We start from the raw sequence: 21,906 nt of genomic DNA, 5'->3' as shown, positions 1-21,906 counted from the left end.
GGCAGAACAGTTGAAACTGGAGCAGCAGCACGGCCAGGTGGACTGGGGACAGCAAGGAGTCATCATGCCAGGTAGTCCTGAGGCATGGTCCTAGGGCTCAGGTCCTCAGAGAGAGAGAAAGAGAATTAGAGAGAGCATACCTAAATTCACACAGGACACCGGATAAGACAGGAAAAGTTCTCCAGATATAATAAACTGACCCTAGCCCCCCGACACATAAACTACTGCAGCATAAATACTGGAGGCTGAGACAGGAGGGGTCAGGAGACACTGTGGCCCCATCCGATGATACCCCCGGACAGGGCCAAACAGGAAGGATATAACCCCACCCACTTTGCCAAAGCACAGCCCCTACACCACTAAAGGGATATCTTCAACCACCAACTTACCATCCTGAGACAAGGCTGAGTATAGCCCACAAAGATCTCCGCCACGGCACAACCCAGGGGGGGGGGGGGCGCCAACCCAGACAGGAAGATCACATCAGTGACTCAACCCACTCAAGTGACGCACCCCTCCTAGGGACGGCATGAAAGAGCACCAGTAAGCCAGTGACTCAGCCCCTGTAATAGGGTTAGAGGAAAGAGGGGAACCGGCCAGGCAGAGACAGCAAGGGCGGTTCGTTGCTCCAGAGCCTTTCCGTTCACCTTCACACACCACCTGGGCCAGACTACACTCAATCATATGACCCATTGAAGAGATGAGTCTTCAGTAAAGACTTAAAGGTTGAGACCGAGTTTGCGTCTCTCACATGGGTAGGCAGACCATTCCATAAAAATGGAGCTCTATAGGAGAAAGCCCTGCCTCCAGCTGTTTGCTTAGAAATTTTAGGGACAATTAGGAGGCCTGCATCTTGTGACCGTAGCGTACGTGTAGGTATGTACGGCAGGACCAAATCAGAGAGATAGGTAGCAGCAAGCCCATGTAATGCTTTGTAGGTTAGCAGTAAAACCTTGAAATCAGCCCTTGCCTTGACAGGAAGCCAGTTTAGGGAGGCTAGCACTGGGGTAATATGATCAAATTTTTTGGTTCTAGTCAGGATTCTAGCAGTCGTATTTAGCACTACCTGAAGTTTATTTAGTGCATTATCCGGGTAGCCGGAAATTAGAGCATTGCAGTAGTCTAACCTAGAAGTAACAAAAGCATGGATTAATTTTTCTGCATAATTTTTGGACAGAAAGTTTCAGATTTTTGCAATGTTACGTAGATGGAAAAAAGCTGTCCTTGAAACAGTCTTGATATGTTCGCTAAAAGAGAGATCAGGGTCCAGAGTAACGCCGAGGTCCTTCACAGTTTTATTTGAGACAACTGTAGACCCATTAAGATTAATTGTCAGATTCAACAGAAGATCTCTTTGTTTCTTGGGACCTAGAACAAGCATCTCTGTTTTGTCCGAGTTTAAAAGTAGAAAGTTTGCAGCCATCCACTTCCTTATGTCTGAAACACAGGCTTCTAGCGAGGGCAATTTTGGGGCTTCACCATGTTTCATTGAAATGTACAGCTGTGTGTCATCCGCTGTTACGAATCCCTTTTGGCCCGACAGTCTAGGGGGGATGGTAATGAGACCCGTAACATAACTCATGCAAATTATAATAGTGAAAAAGTAAAAGTGAGAACGAAATAACCACGACAACTGAAATCTACCGCCAAACTCTGGGTTTATTGGAAAACACACGGTAATGGGGGGGAGCAGGAAAAGGGGCTGAGCTGGACCCAAGAAAATAAATAATAAGTATTCAAAAACACCCCTAAGCTAGACTAGCCTATTTCAAAAACAGCTAACTAACTAACCAAAAAAATACAGTGGGTGGTCCGCCCAGTTCTAACTAGTGTATCTAGCTCAAACAAAAGATAGCTCAATACATAAAAGAGAGAGTGAAACAGAGAGATCTACAGACATGGCATTTACAGAGAGATTGAGCTCCACAGCAAACAACTGACAGGGTTTTTAAACAAAGGGAAAGGAACAGTGATTGGGTAGCAGACAGGAGGAGGTGTGTCTTCTGATTGATGATTGGTGACTGATTGGGGAGTGATGATTTTCACCTGTGAGGGGAGAAGGAGAGAAAAGAAACACACACACAGGATACACACACAGGATACTTGTATCCATAACACTCCCACCCATAAAAGAGCAACCCTAGGGATTGCGACCACAGTATTACAATGAATACTCACAAGATCAACAACAAAGTCAACCTTACAAAACATACACAAATCATCATTACACACGAGACAAAGCATCTGCCAATACATTATCAGAACCCTTTTTGTGGCGGATCTCCAAATTATAATTTTGTACGATCAGCGCCCAACGCATAAGGCGCTGGTTCTGGTTGTACATCCGGTGGAGAAACACCAAGGGGTTATGGTCAGTATATACAATCACTGGTAGGGCACTGGAACCAATATATACTTCAAAGTACTGCAGAGCCAACAACAAAGCAAGAGCTTCTTGTTCTATTGTCGCATAGTTTGTTTGACATTTATTAAATTTACGGGAAAAATAACAAACAGGATGATCCACTCCACTCTTGTCCTGCTGCAGTAGAACAGCACCAGCACCTCTGGCACTAGCATCTACCTCAAGTTTGAATGGTTGTTCAAAATCCGGAGCAGCAAGTACAGGGGTACTACATAAGAGTGCTTTCGCAGATTCAAAAGCTCTCTTACAATCAGGGGACCACACAAATGATCTAGCCGGACTGAGCAAATCAGTCAATGGAGCAACTACCGCAGAGAAATTTTTACCGAAGCTATGGTAGTAGCCAACCATCCCTAAAAAAGCGGAGTAGCTCTCGTCTGGTGGTAGGTGCAGGGAATGCAGTTATAGCCAAGACCTTGGCATCAACAGGGCGCACCTGTCCATGGCCAACCTATTTACCGAGATAGGTAACAGTAGCCTTCCCAAACTCGCACTTTGCCAAGTTCAGGGTTAGAGAAGCAGCTGCCAACCGTTCACATACTACCCTTAGAGAGTCAACATGATCTGACCACTCAGACGAATAAATCACTAGGTCATCAAGGTATGCACTACAATTAGGAACGCCAGCTAATACGGAGTATCAAAAAGAAACTTTGGTTTGTTCTTATTTTTCTCAATTAAGTTGGAAAAATAGGATGATCGAGCAGCAGTAAGGGCTCTTCGACACGGTACTGTCTTTCCAAGCTAGTCAGAAGACTTCCAGTTTGGTGTGGCGCCATTTCCGTTCCAATTTTCTGGAAGCTTGCTTCAGAGCTCGGGTATTTTCTGTATACCAGGGAGCTAGTTTCTTATGAGAAATGTTTTTAGTTTTTAGGGGTGCAACTGCATCTAGGGTATTGCGCAAGGTTAAATTGATTTCCTCAGTTAGGCGGTTAACTGATTTTTGTCCTCTGACGTCCTTGGGTAGACAGAGGGAGTCTCGAAGGGCATCAAGGAATCTTTGTATTGTCTGTGAATTTATAGCACGACTTTTGATGCTCCTTGGTTGGGGTCTGAGCAGATTATTTGTTGCAATTGCAAACGTAATAAAATGGTGGTCCGATAGTCCAGGATTATGAGGAAAAACATTAAGATCCACAACATTTATTCCATGGGACAAAACTAGGTCCAGAGTATGACTGTGACAGTGACTAGGTCCAGAGACATGTTGGACAAAACCCACTGAGTCGATGATGGCTCCGAAAGCCTTTTGGAGTGGGTCTGTGGACTTTTCCATGTGAATATTAAAGTCACCAAAAATTTGAATATTATCTGCTATGACTACAAGGTCCGATAGGAATTCAGGGAACTCAATGAGGAACGCTGTATATGGCCCAGGAGGCCTGTAAACAATAGCTATAAAAAGTGATTGAGTAGGCTGCATAGATTTCATGACTAGAAGCTCAGCTTGTAAATTGAAATTTGCTATCGTAAATGTTAGCAACACCTCCGCCTTTGCGGGATGCACAGGGGATATGGTCACAAGTGTAACCAGGAGGTGAGGCCTCATTTAACACAGAAAATTCATCAGGCTTAAGCCATGTTTCAGTCAGGCCAATCACATCAAGATTATGATCAGTGATTAGTTCATTGACTATAATTGCCTTTGAAGTAAGGGATCTAACACTAAGTAGCCCTATTTTGAGATGTGAGGTATCACGATCTCTTTCAATAATGACAGGAATGGAGGTCTTAATCCTAGTGAGATTGCTAAAGCGAACACCGCCATGTTTAGTTTTGCCCAACCCAGGTCGAGGCACAGACACAATCTCAATGGGGATAGCTGAGCTGACTACACTGACTGTGCTAGTGGCAGACTCCACTAAGCTGGCAGGCTGGCTAACAGCCTGCTGTCTGGCCTGCACCCTATTTCATTGTGGAGCTAGAGGAGTTAGAGCCCTGTCTATGTTGGTAGATAAGATGAGAGCACCCCTCCAGCTAGGATGGAGTCCGTCACTCCTCAGCAGGCCAGGCTTGGTCCTGTTTGTGGGTGAATCCCAGAAAGAGGGCCAATTATCTACAAATTCTATCTTTTGGGAGGGGCAGAAAACAGTTTTCAACCAGCGATTGAGTTGTGAGACTGCTGTAGAGCTCATCACTCCCCCTAACTGGGAGGGGGCCAGAGACAATTACTCAATGCCGACACATCTTTCTAGCTGATTTACACGCTGAAGCTATGTTGCACTTGGTGACCTCTGACTGTTTCATCCTAACATCGTTGGTGCCGACGTGGATAACAATATCCCTATACTCTCTACATTCGCCAGTTTCAGCTTTAGCCAGCACCACCTTCAGATTAGCCTTAACGTCGGTAGCCCTGCCCCCCGGTAAACAGTGTATGATCGCTGGATGATTCGTTTTAAGTCTAATACTGCGGGTAATGGAGTCGCCAATGACTAGGGTTTTCAATTTGTCAGAGCTAATGGTGGGAAGCTTCGGTGTCTCAGACCCCGTAACGGGAGGAGTAGACACAAGAGAAGGCTCGGCCTCAGACTCCTACTCACTGCTTAATGGGGAAAACCGGTTGAAAGTTTCTGTCGGCTGAATGAGCGACACCGGTTGACCTACAGCATTTCCCTCCAGAAACCATGAGAAAGTTGTCCGGCTGCGGGGACCGTGCGAGGGGATTTATACTAATGTTACTATCTGTACTTACTCGTGGCACAGACACTGTTTCATCCTTTCGTTCACAAAAATTACCCTTGCCTATGTAACAGTATAATTTTAAACCGTCCCCTCGCCCATACCCGGGCGCGAACCAGGGACCTTCTGCACACATCAACAACTGACACCTACGAAGCGTCGTTACCCATCGCTCCACAAAAGCCGCGGCCCTTGCAGAGCAAGGGGAACTACTACTTCAAGGTCTCAGAGCAAGTGACATCACTGATTGAAACGCTATTTAGCGCCCACGCTAACTAAGCTAGCCGTTTCACATCCGTTACACCTAACGATTGCGTCTGAAACTGGGCTTGCAGCACAGCTATCTTCGCCGTAAGGCGATCGTTCTCCTGTATATTATGAGTACAGTGACTGCAATTAGAAGGCATCGTGTTAATGTTACTACTTAGCTTCGGCTGTTGGAGGTCCTGACGAACCACAAAGTTTAATGAAAAAAAGTTGAGTGAGGGAAAAACCAAAAATATAAATTTTAATAAAAAGTAAAAACCGTAAAGTTGTCAGGTAGCAAAGTAAGGTTGGCAACAAAACACACAGCAACACATAAACAAGTCTGCAAGTTCCACTGGTCTAATGTCCATTGCTCGTGTTTCTTTGCCCAAGCAAGTCTCTTCTTCTTATTGGTGTGCTTTAGTAGTGGTTTCTTTGAAGCAAATCGACCATGAAGGCCTGATTCACGCAGTCTCCTCTGAACAGTTGATGCTCAGAGGAAGCCCTAAAAATTGTCAGACTCCAGTCACCCTAGTCATAAACTGTTCTCTCTGCTACCGCATGGCAAGCGGTACCGGAGTGCCAAGTCTAGGTCCAAAAGGCTTCTCAACAGATTCTACTCCCAAGCCATAAGACTCCTCAACATCTAATCAAATGGCTACCCATACTATTTGCATTGCCCCCCCTCTCCTACTCTTTTACGCTGCTGCTATTCTGTTTATTATCTATGCATAGTCACTTTAACTCTACCTACATGTACATATTACCTCAATTATCTCGACTAACCAGTGCCCCTGCACATTGACTCTGTACCGGTACCCCCTGTATATAGCCTCACTACTGTTATTTTACTGCTGCTCATGAATTATTTGTTACTTTTATTTCTTATTTGTTTACTTAACAGCTATTTTTCTTCATACTGCATTGTTGGTTAAAAGGGCTTGTAAGTAAGCATTTCACCTACACCTGTTGTATTAGGCGCATGTGACAAATGCAAGTTGATTTGTTTTGATGTGTCTGTTACTTGAACTCTGTGAAACATTTACTAGGGCAGCAATCTGAGGTGCAGTTAATTGCTGATTTCTGAGGCTGGTAACTCTAATGAACTTATCCTCTGCAGCAGAGGTAACTCTGGGGCTTCCTTTCCTGTGGCGGTCCTCATGAGAGACAGTTACATCATTGTGCTTGATGGTTTTAACGACTGCACTTGAAGAAACTTTCAAAGTTCTTGAAATTTTCCAGAATGACTGATCTTCATGTCTTAATGTAATGATGGACTATCATTTCTCTTTGCTTATTTGAGCTGTTCTTGCCATAATATGGACTTTTACCAAATAGTGCCATCTTATGTATGGCAACCCTACCTTATCACAACACAACTGATTGGCTCTAACACATTAAGAAGGAAAGAAAATCCACAAATTAACTTTTAACAAGGCACACTTGTTAATTGAAATGCTTTCCAGGTGCTTTCCACCTCATGAAGCTGGTTGAGAGAATGCCAAGTGTGCAAAGCTGTCATTATTTACCTTTATTTAACTAGGCAAGTCAGTTAAGAACACATTCTTAAATTATGCCTATTAACAGTGGGTTAACTGCCTTGTTCAGGGGTAGGACTACAGATTTTTTTTTTACCTTGTCTGCTCGGGGTTCGACCTTGCAAAATTTCGGTTTAGTCCAAGGCAAAGGGTGGCAACTTTGAAGAATCTCAAATATTTAACACATTTTTGGTTACTACATGATTCCATATGTGTTATTTCATAGTTTTGGTGTATTAACTATTATTCTACGATGTAGAAAATAGTAAAATAAAGAAAACTCTTGAATGAGTAGGTGTGTCCAAACTTTTGACTGGTACTGTAGGTCATTTCCATCATGTCCAGATGATCATATCCAGATGGGCAATAAAAATACATTTCATTTCTGGACACAGACTTCTTCAACTGCGGTTCATGAAATCGTATTTTATTCAAGCAGTTTATAAAGTATAGAAGGGGGGGGGGGGGGGTCCATGGGGTCCATGGGCAAGTCTGTCGCAGGGCTATTGTGTAACTTCAGAACGCCGATTTTTGGTTTCGTTTATGGACTAGCTAGCATGAGCTGCTGGGCTAGCCAGCTGCTTAGCATAGTGTAGTGTGTATTTGATTTAGCTATAGTCAATGAATGAAAAGCTTGCTAGATCACTAAGTAAGGTGTACTGTAGCTAAATGACACCACGTAGACATCGATAGCATGCAACAAAAGGTAATTTTATATCTGCGTGCCAGCATGGAAGCTATAACGTTAGCTAGTTCGCTAGCTAGCATGCCTGGCTAAATTTTCAGTTGAACTTCATGTTATGAGAGGAATGCATATATTTCGATCAATCGCTTAGCTCTGATTTATTCCTAGAAACCAACTTAGCTATTGCCAAAAGCATATTGACTTTCTGATTTTATTAGTCATGTCTTCAGATCCTCTGTTAAATCTGCTATCAGCAGAATAGTACCTTGTTGAACTACAAAAGCGCTCCATCTTTGTCAAATTTAGATTGCAATGAAACCGTAGTGCCACGCTATAACATTACCCTGTTGTGTGCCCCTTTCATATTTTCAGCCTTAAAACGGTGCCAGAACTCTGAAATCTGATGGTCCAAAATGCCTCAAAAACTTAAATTACACAAGAGTAGTCACTACATTGAGCTGGGGAGTTACCAGTACTGGCCAGTTCTGGTGCCTCGGGGAATCCGCCTGTACACATTTGAACAGATCCCGTTATTCTTGAAAGAAAACCCATACATTACAGATGGATACAGAGCACACTTGACATCAAAACTATGTTTAAAAAGGTACGTGAAATCAAGAGAATAAGCCTAGTTGTTGTAGCTTGAGTTGTAGTAATATATAGATAGTTGTTGTGTAGCCTGGTCCCGGATCTATACTGTCTTGCCAACTCATATGGTCCTCGTCACACCAAACAAAATGACCATAGCAGTTGGCAAAACAGCACAAACAGATCTGGAACCAGGCTAGTTGTTGTGTATTGTTTTCCACCCCTCTAGCATCTTTGTGCTGTCCAATGAAACAGTCAACATATGGACTCATCTGTTGGGCTTCCTCCTGTTCTTCCTACTGGGGGTGAATGACATGTCTACAGTCCTGCCGGCTTCAGGTGCCAACAGAGAAGACTATGTCATCTACTGCATAGGACTCTTCTGCTTTCAGGTGTGTGTGTGTGTGTGTGTACTTTGCTTTTGTGCCTACACACCTGTAATGTTCCATTCTGCAGCTCTGCATTTAGTGCTGTTGTAGTATTGCTACCTGTTGTTTTTCTAGGTGTGTATGCTGTGTTCAGTGGGGTATCACCTCTTTTCCTGCCACCGCTCAGAGAAGACGTGTCACCGCTGGTTGGCGCTGGACTATGCTGGAATCTCTGTGGGAATCCTGGGCTGTTACATTCCAGGGGTCTTCTATGCCTTCTACTGCAACATTGTATGTTGGACAATATAATAGCCATTTCAGCCCATTGTTTTTATTTCACCCATACTGGTATATATACTTTTTTTTCGCCCATAAAATATATAAATATATACCCTTGTGAAACCAGACTGATCTGTCTGGTTTAACAAGGCTAATAAAGATAACATGTTAAACTTACTGTGAAGATATACCTACATAAACTGTCTCTGTAGTGTAATCCCTTCTCCTGCTCTGCTCTTTATTCATGTTTTCCAACTCCCCCCTCCCTCACCCAGTTCTGGAGACAGGTGTACTTGGTGATTGTTCTAGCGTTGATATTGGCCATATTCTCGGCTCAGATCCACCCTCACTACCTCTCTAAGGAGTGGCAACACCTGCGGACCGTCATCTTCTGCTCTGTGGCTGGCTACGGGGTCATCCCAGCTGTCCACTGGGTCTGGCTCAATGGAGGCTTCAGCTCCGCTGTCGTCCAGGTGAAACTGCAGAATTGTTATACAATTATTACAAAGATGAAATGCATACAAAGATTTATAAATGCAAATATTACAATGCAGGAAAATATTCTGCACAGGAGTGAAGTATTTCTTACCGTATTGCAGTTGTTCCTCCCTCGTGTGATTGTGATGTATTTGATAGCTGGAGCTGCGTTCCTCTTTTACATCTCTAAAATCCCAGAACGCTGCTTCCCAGGTGAGCCTTCATGCTTGACACATCTATTCCACAATATTACAAATGACCTTGTATAGCAAATAACCACTCATGTGATTAAGATGAGTAATTGTGCACCTTGCTTTCCCAGGTGAGCCTTCATGACTTCATGCTTTTGACCCATTTATAAGACATGTATAACATAATACTCTTTCCATTTGTTACTGTACACTGAGTGTACAAGATATTAGCAACACCTGCTCTTTCCATGACAGAGTGACCAGGTGAAAGCTGTGATCCCTTGAATAGGGTATGGTAGTAGGTGCCAGGTGCACCGGTTTGAGTGTATCAAGAACTGCAAACCTGCTGGGTTTTTCCCGCTCAACAGTTTCCCGTTTGTATCAAGAACGGTCCACCACCCAAAGGACATCCAGCTAACTTGACACAACTACGGGAAACATTGGAGTCAACATGGGCCAGCATCACTGTGGAACGCTTTCGACACCTTGTAGAATCCATGCTGTTCTGAATGCAGAATGGGGTGAAACACAATATTAGGGTGTTCCTAATGTTTTGTACACTGTATTTTTCAGTCACCTTTTTTTTGACAACTTTTGATTGGCCAAATAGCCTCTGTCTTCCATTTCCTTATTTCAAGCTCAAAAAACTTTGAACACTTAATATTTGAAGTGATCTTTTGATGACCATGTGATGCATTTTGTCCTCCACAGGTCAGCTGAACTATCTGGGTGCCAGCCACCAGGTGTGGCATGTCCTGGTAGTGTTTATGTTCTACTGGTGGCACCAGACTGCTGTGTATATAATGAACTTCAGACACAACCAGCCATGCCCTCCTCTCTACACCAATAGTGGCTAGCTGGAGCCACACAGACTAGCATCCAGCCACCAAGCAACCACAGCCTGTACTGTAGCCACTCAATGCAATCAAACCAGACTACAGACCTCCTATATACGCCTATTCTACAGATGCCCAGTCAAGACCCATATCCAAGAATACCCATGACAGTACTGTTAAACCTTGTAGAAAGCTTGAAACCATCTCTGGTTTTAAGGTTTGCTATTGGTGGTATGCAATCGTATCTGCTTTCTGCTGAGACTTCTGTAAGGCCAGGTTATAAGAGATGGAAAGACAGGTCAATCATAGCCTGGTCGCAGGTCTGGGAAGCAAGATGGCACAAACAGATCTGGGACCAGGCAGGGTAAGTCACTAGACACACTGTACACAATACATATACCACTACAGCTGAACATTTTCTGTGATTCTCCAATTATCTTTTCATATTCAAGATTTTTTTTACCTGATTTGTATCTATTAATTTGCATGTAAGCTACTGTTTGAATGTTACATGCTGTGAAATACTTCTCTGCTGCCTTGAGCAAATGGGACCTTCCAAAGGGTTATGTGCAATCTACCTACCTACTATCCTATGGAAATGGAACAACAACAAAAAAGTTATTTTTGCTTGAGTAGTTTTATCTGTATTCATCAATACTTGAATTGTTTGTGTGTTGTATTATTGCCTCTGGCACAAACTTCATTGGGTTCTATGGTGGGGTTGAGTAGTTATCTTACTGTTTTTCATTAATGGTGGGGTTGAGTAGTTATCTTACTGTATTTCATTAACGGTGGGGTTGAGTAGTTATCTTACTGTATTTCATTAATGGTGGGGTTGAGTAGTTATCTTACTGTATTTCATTAATGGTGAGGCTGAGTAGTTATCTTACTGTATTTCATTAATGGTAGGGCTGAGTAGTTATCTTACTGTATTTCATTAATGGTGGGGTTGAGTAGTTATCTTACTGTATTTCATTAATGGTGGGATTGAGTAGTTATTTTACTGTATTTCATTAATTGTGGGTTACTTTTAGTATTAGTGGTCAACTGACCTCCTTCCTCTCACAATCCACTTGAATCTAAGGGCTGATTCAAGAACTGTTTAGAGAAATGTAACCAACTAAACATAAACCCAATAAAATAGATTGGGATTAAATTCCCCTCGCCTTAATTTGTTAGTGTCCCTGTGTCACTCACGGGTGTGAACAACTGCATAAGAACAAAAGTCCTAATGGCCAGTATTATCGATTGTATGTTATACACCACAATAGTGTAGTACACTTGAATTCAGGTTAGGTCAAATTACTACCCAGTCTCTCTCTATGCAACAATATACTGTACATCTCCTGCCATTTTAATCCAGTTCCCGGTCATTTAATTAAAGGAAATGTATCCAGCAATGCAATGACATTTTGGTCACACGTTTTTAGATTGTCTCCAGCTGACATACTTAGCCTCTAGTCAGATAAAGATGCTCTGTCAGAGTCGTGTGTATAGGTGGCAGGGAAGTCGTGACATGCTCAGAAAATATCACAGCCTGTAATGACTGGAAATGTAGCAGACTGTTTGTTTGCCTTGTAAATTCACTTTTGATTTTAAGTATGACTTTCATTATTTACTGAGTAATTACTGTATTATTTTACCTGTCTGTCTTGTTTGTTACGTTGTTCAACATTTGTTTTTAATTTATTTTGGCATGGTTGATGGACCTTTACGTTTGAATACTGGCACTGACTAAAGGGGCACATTATTTTAATCTATCTGTTATATGACATGTTTCTCTTTGATTACTATCAATAAATAAAGAATGCCATAAGAAAAATCATTGTTGAAGTTATGTAATGAGAATATTAAATTCATTTGCGATGACATTTACTTTTACTTGTAGCTACAGTTTTCAGAAAGTGCCCTCATCCTCAAAGTTGACTATATCTTCATCTTCTCCTTGCAATCAAACGTCTTCCAGAACATAGGCTAATTTTGGCATATGAGGATTATATTTTCTCTAAACTCATTCTACAATATAACCTCCCAGCGTAAATTGAGGGATTATAATCTACAGCCATTGTTCTTTTCTTGCAGCCACTAATTAGAATTTTGTAAGGGTTTGAGTTGTCAGATACTCCCAACCTGGATTACAAATCTCCAGATTACAGCCTTGCTGTCACGACTTCCGCCGGAGTCAGCCCCTCCTTGTTCGAGCGGCGTTCGGTGGTCGACGTCACCGGCCTTCTAGCCATCACCGATCCACTTTTCATTTTCCATTTGTTTTGTCTTTGTTTTTTACACACCTGGTTTAAATTCCCCCATTTACATGTTCATTATTTGACCCTCTGGTTTCCCAAATGTTTGTGTGCGTGTTTGTTTTATTGTAAGGCTGTATCTGACGGCTGGTATATTTGTTGCTGGGTTTTGTTATTTACAGCCGTTTATTTCGTGGTACCGGTATTTTTCCAGCACCATAGTATTGTGTTTATACTGGTGTTTTCTTGAATTAAATACCTTGTCCACGCATCTCAGCTCTCCTGCGCCTGACTCCTTTCACCAGTTACCCACAGCCTTGACAGAAACACGCACCCCTTCGGAATGGAGTCAGCAGGAGCAGGTGCCCCTGCAGTAGGGGTTGAGGAGCGAGTCCAGCAGCACGCTGCCATGCTGCAGCATCTCGGCAGCGCCATAGATCGCGTTCTACAAACCATGGAGCGCTGGGAGAGAAAAGGAGTCCCTCCAGCGTCTCCACCAGCACCACCAGTCTCACCATCACTCACCCCTCCTTCACCCGGACCCAGTGGGATTCGGCTCGCCCTCCCGAGGGAGTATGATGGAACGCCGGGGGGTTGTCAGGGGTTCTTGCTCCAGCTAGAGCTCTACCTGGCAACTGTCCACCCGGCTCCTTCGGGCCGAGAGAGCGTGGCCACCCTCGTCTCCTGCCTCTCAGGGAAAGCCCTGGAGTGGGCCAACGCCATATGGGGGGAAGAAGAAGCGATGTTGGACCACTTCGAGGATTTCACCCGCTGCTTCCGAGCAGTCTTTGACCATCCGCCTGAGGGTAGAGCGGCGGGGGAACCTGAGGCAGGGGACGAGGAGCGCACCGGAGTTCGCGTTGGAATTCCGGACCCTGGCCGCAGCTGCGGGATAGCAAGACAGGGCCCTGATCGATCACTACCGGCGCAGTCTGCGCGAGGATGTCCATCGGGAGTTGGCCTGCAGGGACACCACTCTCACAATCGACCAGCTGGTGGACCTGTCTATCCGGCTGGATAACCTGTCTGCTACCCGCGGACGTCCAGATCGGGGCCTGTCGGTCCCATCCCCCAGCACCACCGCTCCGACGTTCCATGCACCATCTGTGGCCGCAGAGGGCACACTGCCGATTGGTGCTGGGGAGGTTCCTCTGGGAGTCGAGGCAGCAGGCACTCTCGTGCAGGCACTCTCGTGTCACCCCAGATGAGTGGGCACCAGGCTCACCCAGAGCCCCCTGTTGCTCACATGTTTTTGTTTATTAATTTTCCTGAGTTTTCCCCGCATTCCCAGCATAAGGCACTCGTAGATTCAGGCGCAGCTGGGAATTTTATTGACAGATCATTTGCCCATAGTTTAGGGATCCCCATTGTTCCTGTGGATATGCCCTTCCCTGTGCACGCCCTAGATAGTCGACCATTAGGGTCAGGGCTAATTAGGGAGGCCACCGCTCCACTGGGCATGGTTACGCAGGAGGGTCACAAGGAGAGAATCACTCTATTCCATATTGATTCTCCTGCATTTCCCATGGTGCTGGGCCTACACTGGTTGGCCTGTCATGACCCCACTATTTTGTGGCAACAGAGGGCTCACGAAAGTGCTCGGGGAGGTGTTTAGGGGTTTCTGTCAGTGCTACTACGGTGGAAAGTCCAGACCAAGTCGCCACCGTGCGCATCCCCTCTGAATATGCCTATTTGGCTCTCGCCTTCTGTAAAAAGAAGGCGACTCAATTACCACTCCATCGACGGGGGGATTGTGTGATAAATCTTCTGGTAGACGCAGCACTTCCTAGGAGTTACGTGTATCCCCTGTCGCAAGAAGAGACGGCGGCTCTGGAAACATATGTCTCCGAATCTCTGGGGCAGGGGTACATTCGGCCCTCCACTTCACCTGCCTCCTCGGGTTTCTTGTTTGTGAAGAAGGATGGAGGTCTGCGCCCGTGTATTGACTATCGAGGCATCAACCAAATCACTCAGAGGTACAGTTACCTGTACAGTACAGTTTCAGTTGCCTCTCATAGCCAGTGCGATCAAGTCAATGCACTGGGCACGCTTCTTCACAAAATTGGATCTCAGGAGCGCTTACAACCTGGTGCGTATCCGGTAGGGGGACAAGTGGAAGAAGGCATTTAGTACCACCTCATGGCACTATGAGTACCTCGTCATGCCGTACAGGTTGATGAATGCTCCATCAGTCTTCCAGGCCTTTGTAGACGAGAGTTTCCGGGACCTGCACAGGCAGGATGTAGTGGTGTATATCGACGTCATTCTGATATACTCCGCTACACGCGCCGAGCATGTGTCCCTGGTGTGCAGGGTGTTTGGTCGAGCATGACATATACGTCAAGGCTGAGAAATGCCTGTTTGTTAAACAGTCCGTCTCCTTCCTAGGGTACCACATTTCCACTTCAGGGGTGGAGATGGAGAGTGACCACATTTCAGCCGTGCGTAATTGGCCGACTCCCACCACGGTAAAGGAAGTGCAGCAGTTTCTAGGGTTTGCCAACTACTACTGGAGGTTTATCTGGGGCTTTGGTCAGGTAGCGGCTCCCATTACCTCACTGCTGAAGGGGGGACCGGTGCGTTTGCAGTGGGGGCTCTGTTTACCTCGGCTCCCGTGCTGGCTCATCCGGATCCCTCTTTGGCGTTCATAGTGGAGGTGGACGCATCCGAGGCTGGGATAGGAGCCGTGCTCTCTCAGCGCTCGGGTACGCCACCAAAGCTCTGCCCCTCTGCCTTCTATTCGAAGAAGCTCAGCCCGGCGGAGTGAAACTATGACGCGGGGGACCGGGAGTTGTTGGCTGTCATCAAGGCTTTGAAGACATGGAGATATTGGCTTGAGGGGGCTAAACACCCTTTTCTCATCTGGACGGACCACCGCAATCTGGAGTACATCCGGGCGGCGAGGAGACTGAACCCTCGCCAGGCAAGGTGGGCCATGTTCTTTACCCATTTTGTTTTCACCCTGTCCTCGAGACAAGGTTCCCAGAACGCGAAGGCAGACGCACTGTCCCGGATGTATGACACAGAGCAGTGGTCCATGGATCACACTCCCATACTCCCGGCCTCTTGCCTGGTGGTACCGGCAGTGTGGGAGCTAGACGCAGACATCGAGAGGGCGTTACGTACAGAGCCCACTCCCCCCAGTGTCCAGCTGGGCGTCTGTACGTTCCTGTTTGCTGTCCGCGACCGCTTGATCTATTGGGCCCACACGTCACCCTCCTCTGGTCATCCGGGCATCGGTCGGACAGTGCGCTGTCTTAGTGGGAAATACTGGTGGTCCACCTTGGCTAAGGATGTGTCCCTGGTTCGATTCCAGGCTGTATCACATCCGGACGTGATTGGGAGTCCCATAGGGTGTGCACAATTTGCCCAGCGTTGTCCAGGGTAGGTCGTCATAAAGGTTAAATACCTTTTTTGGGAAAAGTCAAAGGGTCTGAACACTTTCCGAATGGACTGTAACAATGTTTGTGCCATCTTTGTACTGCTACCATGTTGTGCTGCTGCCATGTTGTCACACTGTGTTGCTACCATCTTGAGTTGTTGTCATGTTGTGTCGTTGTCTTAGGTCTCTGTTTTATAGTGTTGTAGTGATGTGTGTATTGGCCTACATTTCATTTTTTTATAGCAGCCCCCATCCCACAGGAGGCCTTTTGCTATGCAGTCATTGTAAATAAGAATTTGTTTGTAATTGACTCGCCTAAAACAATTTAAACATACAAAAAGTTAAGCATCAGAATACCTCAGATCTCTTACCTCCCTTATAAACTCTCCTTCATACAACATACTGTTCAGAGTCATATTGTAATTCATGTTTATCCATAGATCAAAATGGCATACTGTGTTAGGAGGATAACTGTGTTCTTGAGAGCCTTTTTTGTGTATTTTCTTATCCATAAATGAAGCGTCTAATAACTTTCTCTTTCTTATTCAACCTGTTTAACTTCTGTTTGCGGAAAGCTTGTACTAATAAAGGGTTTCATTTTAAACTCAAAACAACAATGGGTTAATATTGTTCCCCAGACTGTAGGCCTATAACCTCATTCATGTTGTTAAATGCCATGATATAATCTCATTGTTTAAGAATGTGACCTAATGCTTACTGTACATAAAAACCCTGCTTCTGTTTCCTGTCCCTGAGGACAAACAGAAGAAGAGAGAATTATGTCAGATCCTCCTTTCATTTTCTAGGAAGGAGATAATAATTTTATGGGGGAAAGACTAAAAGATGGCTGTAAAATGCATTGGGCTTGATACCTTTTTTATTTGCATATAAGCCTTTGTCAAAGAACCTGTAAATCTACAGCACCACCTACAATCCCACTCCGGTCGGATGGAGGCAGAAGTTGTCTATTGCCCAGAGAATGAGAGTACGAAAAAGAACTGTAAGATGTCTGGAGAAGCAGTAAAGGGAGGCCTCACTGCTGATGAACATGTTCTTCAGACCATGTTGGTGCAATAGTTGACGATGGACAGAAGATGGGCAAAGGTGCCACTGTTGTGGTGCCATCATCATCATCTGCATGTCCTGCTACACCATCTTTGTTAACCTGCAAAGGCTAAAGAAGAGAGGAAGAGTGTGGAGGCCATCTTAATCATTGGTTGACAAATAGTGCCTCCCACTAGCCAGGTGATGGATGCATGGTGCAGCTGGTGAGAAGCAACTGCAGCGACACCCTAACCGCGACGACGCTGGGCTAATTGTGCGCCTCCCTATGGGACTCCCAATCACGGCCGGTTGTGATACAGCCTGGAATCTATTCAGGGTCTGTAGTGACGCCTCTAGCATTGAGATGTAGTGCCTTAGACCACTGCGTCACTCGGGAGCCCCATATTAATTTGACTATTCACAATAATCATATTATTTTGTGCATACTCAGTGCCGGCGGTGTTCCTATTGATCAGTCAAACCGATCGGCTCGTAACACCAGCCACACACACTACACGATAAAGACAAAAAAACTGGGACACTGCTAGAACTTTGTCGGAACCTACAACTGCATGTAGTGGTACACAAATCAGCAGACCTAGACCCAGTCACACTGAACGAGCCAAGACGTAGTGGTACTGAATCAGCAGACCTAAACCCTGTCATGCTGAAAGAGCCAAGACATAGTGGTACTGAATCAGCAGACCTAGTGGTACTGAATCAGCAGACCTAGACCCAGTCACACTGAATGAGCCAAGATGTAGTGGTGCTGAATCAGCAGACCTAAACCCTGTCACACTGAACGAGCGAAGACGTAGTGGTACTGAATCAGAAGACCTAGACCCAGTCACACTGAACGAGCCAAGACGTAGTGGTACTGAATCAGCAGACCTAAACCCTGTCATGCTGAAAGAGCCAAGACATAGTGGTACTGAATCAGCAGACCTAGTGGTACTGAATCAGCAGACCTAGACCCAGTCACACTGAATGAGCCAAGATGTAGTGGTGCTGAATCAGCAGACCTAAACCCTGTCACACTGAACGAGCGAAGACGTAGTGGTACTGAATCAGAAGACCTAGACCCTGTCACACTGAATGAGCCAAGATGTAGTGGTGCTGAATCAGCAGACCTAAACCCTGTCACACTGAACGAGCGAAGACGTAGTGGTACTGAATCAGCAGACCTAGACCCTGTCACACTGAATGAGCCAAGATGTAGTGGTGCTGAATCAGCAGACCTAAACCCTGTCACACTGAACGAGCCAAGACGTAGTGGTGCTGAATCAGCAGACCTAGACCCTGTCACACTGAACGAGCCAAGACGTAGTGGTACTGAATCAGCAGACCTAGACCCTGTCACACAGAACGAGCCAAGATGTAGTGGTGCTGAATCAGCAGACCTAAACCCTGTCACACTGAACGAGCGAAGACGTAGTGGTACTGAATCAGCAGACCTAGACCCTGTCACACTGAATGAGCCAAGACGTAGTGGTACTGAATCAGCAGACCTAAACCCTGTCATGCTGAAAGAGCCAAGACATAGTGGTACTGAATCAGCAGACCTAGTGGTACTGAATCAGCAGACCTAGACCCAGTCACACTGAATGAGCCAAGATGTAGTGGTGCTGAATCAGCAGACCTAAACCCTGTCACACTGAACGAGCGAAGACGTAGTGGTACTGAATCAGAAGACCTAGACCCAGTCACACTGAACGAGCCAAGACGTAGTGGTACTGAATCAGCAGACCTAAACCCTGTCATGCTGAAAGAGCCAAGACATAGTGGTACTGAATCAGCAGACCTAGTGGTACTGAATCAGCAGACCTAGACCCAGTCACACTGAATGAGCCAAGATGTAGTGGTGCTGAATCAGCAGACCTAAACCCTGTCACACTGAACGAGCGAAGACGTAGTGGTACTGAATCAGAAGACCTAGACCCTGTCACACTGAATGAGCCAAGATGTAGTGGTGCTGAATCAGCAGACCTAAACCCTGTCACACTGAACGAGCGAAGACGTAGTGGTACTGAATCAGCAGACCTAGACCCTGTCACACTGAATGAGCCAAGATGTAGTGGTGCTGAATCAGCAGACCTAAACCCTGTCACACTGAACGAGCCAAGACGTAGTGGTGCTGAATCAGCAGACCTAGACCCTGTCACACTGAACGAGCCAAGACGTAGTGGTACTGAATCAGCAGACCTAGACCCTGTCACACAGAACGAGCCAAGATGTAGTGGTGCTGAATCAGCAGACCTAAACCCTGTCACACTGAACGAGCGAAGACGTAGTGGTACTGAATCAGCAGACCTAGACCCTGTCACACTGAATGAGCCAAGATGTAGTGGTGCTGAATCAGCAGACCTAAACCCTGTCACACTGAACGAGCCAAGACGTAGTGGTGCTGAATCAGCAGACCTAGACCCTGTCACACTGAACGAGCCAAGACGTAGTGGTACTGAATCAGCAGACCTAGACCCTGTCACACAGAACGAGCCAAGATGTAGTGGTGCTGAATCAGCAGACCTAAACCCTGTCACACTGAACGAGCGAAGACGTAGTGGTACTGAATCAGCAGACCTAGACCCTGTCACACTGAATGAGCCAAGATGTTTTTATTTTTTATTTTTTTATTTCACCTTTATTTAACCAGGTAGGCTAGTTGAGAACAAATTCTCATTTGCAACTGCGACCTGGCCAAGATAAGGCATAGCAGTGTGAACAGACAACACAGAGTTACACATGGAGTAAACAATTAACAAGTCAATAACACAGTAGAAAAAAGGGGAGTCTATATATACATTGTGTGCAAAAGGCATGAGAAGGTAGGCAAATAATTACAATTATGCAGATTAACACTGGAGTGATAAATGATCAGATGGTTATGTACAGGTAGAGATATTGGTGTGCAAAAGAGCAGAAAAATAAATAAATAAAAACAGTATGGGGATGAGGTAGGTGAAAATGGGTGGGCTATTTACCAATAGACTATGTACAGCTGCAGCGATCGGTTAGCTGCTCAGATAGCAGATGTTTGAAGTTGGTGTAGTGGTACTGAATCAGCAGACCTAAACCCTGTCACGCTGAACGAGCCAAGATGTAGTGGTACTGAATCAGCAGACCTAGACCCTGTCACACTGAACGAGCCAAGATGTAGTGGTGCTGAATCAGCAGACCTAAACCCTGTCACACTGATGGAGCGAAGACGTAGTGGCACTGAATCAGCAGACCTAGACCCTGTCACACTGAATGAGCCAAGATGTAGTGGTGCTGAATCAGCAGACCTAAACCCTGTCACACTGAACGAGCCAAGACGTAGTGGTACTGAATCAGCAGACCTAGTGGTACTGAATCAGCAGACCTAGTGGTACTGAATCAGTGTGTTCTATTCTGCTAGCCAGAACCTTGCCTAAACTGGTGTGCGTTTCTTTCGCCTCCAGTCTCATGGAGACATAACATGCTCAGTTTGATCTACTCTAGAGATATAAGAAAGGAAGAAATAGGAATCCCATTGGGCAATGAATGGAGGTAGTATAACGCCCCACCCAGCAGACTGTCGACCAATCGCTTTCACGTTCCCGCGTCATGCTACGTCATGTGGTTGCTAAGCTAACGTACCTATTTTCCTCGAAAGTACGTAATGTCACGATTTCAAAGCCATGCAATATTGCATAGGAAATTAATTATCTTACATCTCGGAAAATATTTGTAATGTTGTACTTGATGACAAAATGCATGCTAATGTGTGTTTTTAAGCTAGCGCCCAATTGACTCCCATTCACTCCATGAAGGAGAGCTCTCCCTGTCCCAGAATCGTCCAGACTGCACCGTATGGCCCACTGACGTACAAAATGGGCAACGTACACAATAGGCGGTAATACGATGCAATGGAGATTCCTATCTCCTCAAAAGGACTGTATTTCTGGCTACTCCAGAAAGTGATGTTGCACGCAACCTCAGTAACTCAAGCACAAGGCCAACCTGGGTAGTCTACTGCTGGCTGCTATTAGCAAATACATTATCCTTGTGACTTCTTCTGTGAGCGATTTAAATAAATTGTTAAAAGGACATAGATCTGGTGTATTACAATAAATTATTGGTACCATAATTGTCTTCGATTTTTTTTTTTTTTACACAAAGATATACATTTTTCCATTCACTATAATGGGGCCTAGTTCTGCTAACAAATGCCTGCAGTACAGCGGTCGGACTTGAACTTCCGTGACTTCAAGAGGGAGCAAGCGGTCTCCTCCATAGAGAATGATAGATGCCTCTAGTGGCCAAAATGCCATTTTAGCGTGGGCAGCGCTATTGCGGCAGCCACTATGCTTCCACCAGTTTAAAGTAGTCAAAATAGTCATCTGGGTGGGGTTTCCTATGGGTTGTAGCCATAATGGCGCTGTGGCTGTCCATGCTGTCACAGATGAGTCCTCTATCTATCTCTATGTTCTCCCCTAGTCTGCTGCATACTTTTTTAGGGGGACAGCTGGGAGACCTTTCTCGGCAATCAAAGCCAATCGAGGAACACGGCCAAACTGATCTCAGTACTTGAGTACTAGGCTATTGTAATAATTCATTTAGATTATGTATTTGGATAAATACCACATCATTTTTTACAAATAATATTCTATATTCTTCAATAAATTGACTTGTTCATATCTCTCCAGTATAGCTATTCATTGTAGTAAAATGAAATCATTGCTTTAGCTGTATCAAAAATCATATACATTTGGCCATTTGGGTCATTTCCATAATATCCAGATGGGCCATAAAAAAAGCTTTTATTTATGATCAGATATTTGGAGCCACCCAGACTTAAACCGGTGTTCATGAAATCGTACCACAGAGTTACTGTCTTTGATCGTATTGTATTCAGGCAGTTTATAAAGTCCAGAGAGGGGGTCCTCGGGCACGACTTGCGC

General features: G+C 45.1%; 1 protein-coding gene across 1 annotated transcript; it reads left to right on the top strand.

Moving 5' to 3' along the window:
* The first annotated feature begins 7,230 nt into the window (after window positions 1–7,230).
* Window positions 7,231–12,137, top strand: LOC139422744 (progestin and adipoQ receptor family member 3-like). The gene is made up of 7 exons (XM_071174062.1): window positions 7,231–7,597; window positions 7,949–8,180; window positions 8,394–8,556; window positions 8,668–8,823; window positions 9,087–9,284; window positions 9,411–9,501; window positions 10,191–12,137. Exons 2-7 carry the CDS (start codon window positions 7,990–7,992, stop codon window positions 10,334–10,336), a joined length of 945 nt encoding a protein of 314 aa, XP_071030163.1. The 5' UTR covers window positions 7,231–7,597; window positions 7,949–7,989; the 3' UTR covers window positions 10,337–12,137.
* Window positions 12,138–21,906: the final 9,769 nt, after the last annotated feature.

Source organism: Oncorhynchus clarkii, chromosome 12 (genome assembly GCF_045791955.1).
Source record: "Oncorhynchus clarkii lewisi isolate Uvic-CL-2024 chromosome 12, UVic_Ocla_1.0, whole genome shotgun sequence".
Taxonomy (NCBI): Eukaryota; Metazoa; Chordata; class Actinopteri; order Salmoniformes; family Salmonidae; genus Oncorhynchus; species Oncorhynchus clarkii.
The sequence above is the reverse complement of the archived record's forward strand: the minus strand, read 5'-3'. Positions and strand labels throughout refer to the sequence as shown.